The sequence below is a fragment of the Phaethon lepturus genome, unplaced genomic scaffold (assembly GCF_000687285.1).
Source record: "Phaethon lepturus isolate BGI_N335 unplaced genomic scaffold, ASM68728v1 scaffold39985, whole genome shotgun sequence".
Lineage (NCBI taxonomy): Eukaryota > Metazoa > Chordata > Aves > Phaethontiformes > Phaethontidae > Phaethon > Phaethon lepturus.
Window position 1 is genome coordinate 1 of NW_010541932.1, and position 6,371 is coordinate 6,371.

Consider the following 6,371-nt stretch of genomic DNA (forward strand, 5'->3'; position numbering starts at 1 on the left):
CGTTGCGGGGCGGTTAAAATAGCGATGAGTTTTTTGCTGACCTGTTCTTTCTTCCAGAGACAACATGCCGGTGTCACGAATGCGCATGAGGCCCTGGCTGGAAATGCAGATTAATTCCAATCAAATACCAGGACTGATATGGATTAACAAGGTGAGGGTTGTTTGTTGCTATTACTGCTATTATCTTTATTATTATTGCTACTACTTCTGTATCATTAACCATCCTTGTTCTTCGGCAACGCTAAACTTAAGTCAAGATCATAAAGGAAAGAAGGACATGGAGAAAACTTGCAAGCATTATGTTTGAAAAACAACTGGTTTTGTTTTCAGAAAAGGTAGTTCTGATGGGTACAGAATGTAGTAGTTCCATTTTTTTTTCTGGAGAGATTCCCATGAGGGAAATGATAAATTAAAATAAAAGCAGTCTGAACATGATGGAGAACCAAGATCTCTTCTAACTGCTGCTGCTCGCCTGAGCCAAGTCACCTCCTGTCCCAGTTAGGTAGCAGCCACTGTTACACTCCCAGCTGCGCCCACTTTTAAGATGTGGCCTGAAGGAAACTCTGAATTTATCTCACTTTGGCCCGGAAGGCACATGCCCGTGCCTGTAGCGCCGGATGAGGTCACTAGGCTTATTGAACCAGGTCTCTTTCTCTGAACTTTCCATCTCCATCCCAAAGTGATATTTAAGCTAGGACACGTTTTTCTTAGGATTCATGCAAGATCTTACGGGTAACTTTTAAAAAGGGATTCTCTCCCAAATTGTACCTAGAAAAGATACTGTAGCTGATGATACACTAGTGGATTAGACGCAATGTATTTAAATGATTCTGGCATAAAATTGACGATATTACTTACTTCTACTGTACCACACCACATATGGCTTTCCCAGAGTCAGGATCTTGTAGAAAGCCTTAAATACCTTGAACAAAATAGATGGAACAACAAGTGTTTAATTAAGATACAGGGCAGAGGATTTATAAAGTTTCTGAGCTGTTACTGAGAATTCTTTGATTAAATCCATCGTTCCAAACTGGCATGTGATGCTTCTTTTTTAATTCAATTCTCTATTGGTTTAACTTCAGGATAAGATGATGTTTCAAATCCCATGGAAACATGCAGCTAAGCATGGCTGGGACATGGAGAAAGACGCCTGCCTTTTCAGGAGCTGGGCCATTCATACAGGTGTGTGCTGGCTTTACGTTTCCATCACTTACATGAATATCTCAGACAAGGCAATTTTTGTCTTGGCTTACACCTCAGGTGGTTAAATTAATTTCTAACATATCAGAGAAAACAGAAAAATAACCTTTTTTTTTGTTTTTTGGTGGGAAGAACTACCACTGCAATAAACACTCACCCTCTCTCTTATTTATAGGAAGATACAAAGTAGGTGAGAAAGATCCTGACCCAAAAACCTGGAAGGCGAACTTCCGCTGTGCTATGAATTCACTGCCTGACATCGAAGAAGTGAAGGATAAAAGCATCAACAAGGGCTCCAGTGCTGTCAGGGTTTACAGGATGCTGCCGCCCTTGACAAAGGATCAGAAGAAAGGTGAGCCCTCGGCAGTCCAGCTGGGGTTAAGCAGCTGCCACTACTGCACTTAAACGCTGCTTAAATGTCCTGCTCCAGGGGCATAAGAGGCCTGTTAGTAGCACCTACTGGGGTCAGTCACTGGCTATTGCCACGGGTAACAGTTTGCACAAACAGTTCATTTTATCCCAAATTCCTTGATCGTTCCTAACGGCATCATCAGGAGGCGGTTGGGACTCGCCACTGCTGACAGCGGTAGCAGAGCTTGCTGAGCGGGGTCAAAGCTGCCAGAGCTCACGCTCGCCTAAAATGTCAGCCATGCAGCCCTTCCTCACATTCGCCTTATTTTTATTTAACAGAAAGGAAGTCAAAGTCTTCAAGAGACGCAAGAAACAGGAGCAAGAGAAAGGTATGTGTCTGTAGATGTGGCTGAAGAAACTAGAGGTTTTCGTGGTTTTCGTGCTTAATTTTTTTCATATGGGAACTTCTGTGTTCTTAGACAAGTCTTTCATTCTTTGCCCTTATTTTTGTAGTCGTATGAAGACATGAGGACGGAGGACTCAGCAGAAAGACTAACCAACACTCCTCTGCCAGATGACCACAGTGGCTACACCGTTCACGACTACGCGGGGCAGGAAGTGGAGGTTGAGAGCACGACCATCACCTTAGGTGAGACTCAGTTTTTAGCGCTCTGAGCAGAGTGGAAAGCGCCGTTCATGCTAAACCCACAATCTCTGCACCAAAAGACAAAGATGACTCTTGGGGCTGGGCCTGGCTGCGCCATGAGACGGGGAGGGAGGAAATAGAGGTGGTTGTGTCTCTTCTGTGAGTGCCAACTCCTGCTGGTGCATCCTGCAGACCTCTCCCCGTGCGAGGTGAGCGGCTCGCCGGCCGGCTGGAGGGCGCCCGCGGGAAACGACTGGAGCCCGCCGATGGAAATCACCATGGCTGACAGCACCAACGACCTCTACCAGCTCCAGGTGTCTCCCCTGGCTTCGTCCTCGGAAGGTGCGTATTTCTTTTTTTCCCACTCTGGTCTTTCATCGTTCTACTGGAGGCAGGTTGGAGGCAAGGCAGCGGGGTGGAGGAGCGCCTAGGGGATCAGGAGAAGCAAAAGTTGGCTTGTGGAAAAACCCAACCTCCACCTGATGGATCTGGGTGTCTGGAGCTACCAAACTGGCCAGGTTACAGAAGGGAAGAGCTGGCACGTGCCACCTGCAGAAGTGGTTGCTCATGGGTGAAAGGCTCCGAAATGCCATTTATTTTGCACAAGTGGGCAAAGAGGCAGGCTTCATCTTGCAGGCTCAACGCGATGGCACGGACAGGTCAGCCCGTAAAGAAGAGGCGAGATTTCTGAGCCGGGAGGGTGGGGCTGGGGGTTCCCGAGGCAGCTAGAAGGAGGGGATGCCAGAAGAAGGACAGCGTTGGGTACAATAGTGACAGCGGAGGTAACCGTGCTTCCCAATGGGGAAGAAAATAATTAACATGGATATAGCAGAGTGGTTCTTTGCTCAGGGTGCAAATCATCTTCCCCCCGCATACCAAGCGGCTTCCGCTTTGGTGGCTCTTGGTGAGGCGCCAGAGCTGGCGGGAGCCGTGCACCCCGACGTGCGGTTGTTGAAGAGCATCCGAGATGAAGGGCTGTGGGGCGTCTGGGGCACGGACCTGCTGATGGGCCTCCCCACCTCAAACCCCTGAGCCCCTCCTCAGTGTCATCTGTGGGGGGAAAGTAAAAGGTAGTGGTGTTGTGTGACAAGAGAATGTAACGCGGGTTGTGTGGTGAAGAAGCAGAAGTGTGAGGGCTAACGTGCAAAAAGTTGACATCTATGTTTTCTTCTCTTTTTTTACGTGCTTCCAAAACAGTCACAGACGAAGATGAAGACGAAATTAATTCGGACATTTTTAAGGTAAAACCAGCCCTTCTAGTCAGAACAAAATTGGCCAAAGTTGCTATTTGCATTAAGAGAGGAAGGGAAGCAGCTATCTGATCCAGTCCCATACAAGCTGAACATACACTTCTGTAATCCAAGACCCTTATTTAACGAGGGAGCCTGAAAGATTAAATATAAAAAGAAGGCTATTTTACAGACATGAGCTAGAGAGGACATACCCATGGAAATACTTACTCTTCACGTGAAAGTTGGAGAAAGCTATTGAGTAGTGCTAGAAGTAGAGGTTGCTGTATTAGAGTCTGCAAAGGCTCTCTAGACTTTTTTATTTTGCCCTTCCCTCCACCTCTGACATGTATGGCGCTTAATCTGCGTTTCCAGACGTGTTGCGCTCATCCCACTGATAAGATGGGGCTTTTATCACTGAAGGTGCTCCAGTCCTCCCTGTTTTGCATTAACTTTTTTTTTTTTAACTGGGGCTAAACTGAGTTTTATATAATTTAGGATGAGAAGATGTAATTTGATCTTTTTTGCTTACCTGTCTTCTAATTAAGAGAAAGGAATAAAACATTGCACCCACAGAAAGCAGGAGGAGTTTTTACCATCTCCTTATTCTCTGGCAGCTGCTTGAGCCAGCCCAAGACTGGCACGCCACCAGCGTTGGGGGGAAAGGCTTTCTCACCAACGAGCCGGGCACGCAGACCATGTGCAGCACCTACAGCTACAAGGAGCAGGATGGGGAGATCGACACGACTTCAGGTACCGGCTCCTCGGTTATCGCTGACGGTCAAGGATGGTGCAGACGAGGGTTTTCTTGCAAGACGCTAATTGGGAGGGAGCAAAGCAAATGGAGGAATTCACACGTCCTGTGTTCTGAGATTTCCAAGTAGCCTGCTGGAAGGCTGTAAGGGATATGTTCATAAAAGGAAAAGGAGAAAAATGCCTCCAGTAAGAGTATCCTACAGCTTTGTCTTAGGGTTATGCACGTGTAAGCTATGCCAGCTTTCAGGAACTCCTTGCAATGTAACTGAAGAATTTCCACCAGCAATAGCTTAAACGGGACAGAGAGTGTTTAGAGTATTTTAGCAAAATATTAGTCTAAGGTATTTACTGGCATCTGAGAAATCTTTAAATTTTTCTTTTTTTTTAAATATATATATGTACACACACATATATACACTATTTTGCTGCTCATGCTGCATGTGTTCAGTACTCATTCTTGTTTTATTTTGTCTAGGAGAGCTGGAGTTCAGGTTCTTTGACCAGAAAAGCAGCCTAGACTTCTCCTGGCTGGAGACAGTGAGACCTACCATGCAAGTCATTCCCTGTGGCTTGTAAATCCCTGCCTTCCTCTGACCACGAACTGCTCTTAGGTAGAAACGTTGACAAGGATGAGGAGAATGGAAGAAATTGTTTGTTACTGACCGAATGAAGAAAGTAGCTTTTATATTCCGTTTAAATTTTAGGCCTGAAAAGGTTAGCAAGAAAAACTCATTTTTTAAAACAAACAGACAAACAAACAAACAAAAAACCAAAAAAAGAGAGACTCCCATCTCACTAGCAGGACTCCTGGCACCGAAGATGCTCAGCCGCAGCGTGCACTTTGTCATCGCTTCGGAGGTGAAGCTTTTGCTGGAAGGTTGCCGATGGGCCGTGGGGTCTGACCTGGCGGGGTCCTGCCGCACGGCGTCGTGTGCCGGAGGCCTGGGGAGGAGGTTCCCGTCCTCCCCACGAGACGTGATGAGCACTTTACCCACAGAGTGCTTGGGAGAGACACTGCAAATGAGTCTCTTACCTGTTAGTTTTGGTTGCTGCTTACCTGTGCAACACTGGTGACATTGAGCTTAACAACTGTAATTACACTTAGTCAGAAAAATTGCACTAATTGGCCCTCTCTTCTTTGAATTACTGCATCACATAGTGCATCTTTCAGATTTTTAAACTGTGTAAATAGTTTAGACCAATAAAATGTGAAAATTCAGTTTAGGCTTTGCTTCCACATAGCACACTTAACCAGGTCCACACGTAAGATGTTATCTGCTCCTAGGCATGCCGTATCTATTTCCCTATGATAGTTGAAGAGCTGCTGCATGAGAAGATTTTTGCACTGATAGGGACAGAGTTCTTTATTTATACCATGCCTTTCCGAGAGCCCTTCTAGCACTCGACGAGGATACCTGCAGTACTGTATGCAGCGAGCTGTAACGGCCGCCGACCCACCCTGGGCCAGCGGGTGCAGGAGAGTGCAGCACGGAAGAGGTTCTAGTTTGTTTGCAAGACGTAGGAATCAAATCACTAAGCTGTAATAGACTATTTTCTTGTACATTTTATTTTTGTATATAGGGTGTTGTATATTTGTTTTAATAAAAATGTTTTATATATGACATGTTTACTTTTTCTCATGGGAGAGCTCTGAGAATGCATTCCAGATCCCGTGAAAATACCCAAACAGATGTGCTGTTGACCGAGTTGGAGGGGTTTTTTCATGAGTCATGAAAGCACAGGGAATTATTTTGCACAGTTTGCTCCTGTTTTCCACCCCGCCTCTTCCCAGTGCAGCGGGTGGGTGAATCCCGCGTGTCCCAGGGAGGGAAGCCCAGGTGCTGCGCACGTGTGGGGCAGCTGGTTTGTATCCGCCATCATCTGCCAGTCAGACCTAACCTGGAGCGGCATTACAGGCTATGCCGTAAAAACCCCGTGCGCCCAGTCCCCGTCAGCATCGCTGCCGGCTGCTGCGGTGAGACGATCGGCGGTGAAGACCTAGCGAAATAACTCGGGTTTGCCCAAAAAGAAAGCACAGGCACAACTCAGAAGGCAAGGGGAGAGCAAGCTGGTTTTCCCCTGGTTTTTATGCATTTGCCAAACTTTCAGCCTGGGAAGGTCTGAGGTGTCGCTGCGTGGTCTGGGGTGGGAGGCGAGACGTGTGGCCGGTGCAGCGTGTCTCCAGC

General features: G+C 46.8%; 1 protein-coding gene across 1 annotated transcript; it reads left to right on the forward strand.

Moving 5' to 3' along the window:
• The first annotated feature begins 25 nt into the window (after positions 1-25).
• On the forward strand, positions 26-4,761 carry IRF1 (interferon regulatory factor 1). The gene is made up of 9 exons (XM_010287882.1): positions 26-151; positions 1,086-1,185; positions 1,379-1,555; positions 1,894-1,943; positions 2,068-2,203; positions 2,393-2,542; positions 3,398-3,441; positions 4,047-4,182; positions 4,661-4,761. Exons 1-9 carry the CDS (start codon positions 65-67, stop codon positions 4,759-4,761), a joined length of 981 nt encoding a protein of 326 aa, XP_010286184.1. The 5' UTR covers positions 26-64.
• Positions 4,762-6,371: the final 1,610 nt, after the last annotated feature.

Excerpts from the sequence above, each read along its gene's own strand:
- IRF1 (XM_010287882.1), top strand. The coding sequence starts at position 65 with ATGCCGGTGTCACGAATGCGCATGAGGCCCTGGCTGGAAATGCAGATT. Across the intron at positions 2,204-2,392 it reads GAGCACGACCATCACCTTAG|ACCTCTCCCCGTGCGAGGTG; the intron begins GTGAGACTCAGT and ends TGCATCCTGCAG. Across the intron at positions 4,183-4,660 it reads GGAGATCGACACGACTTCAG|GAGAGCTGGAGTTCAGGTTC; the intron begins GTACCGGCTCCT and ends TATTTTGTCTAG.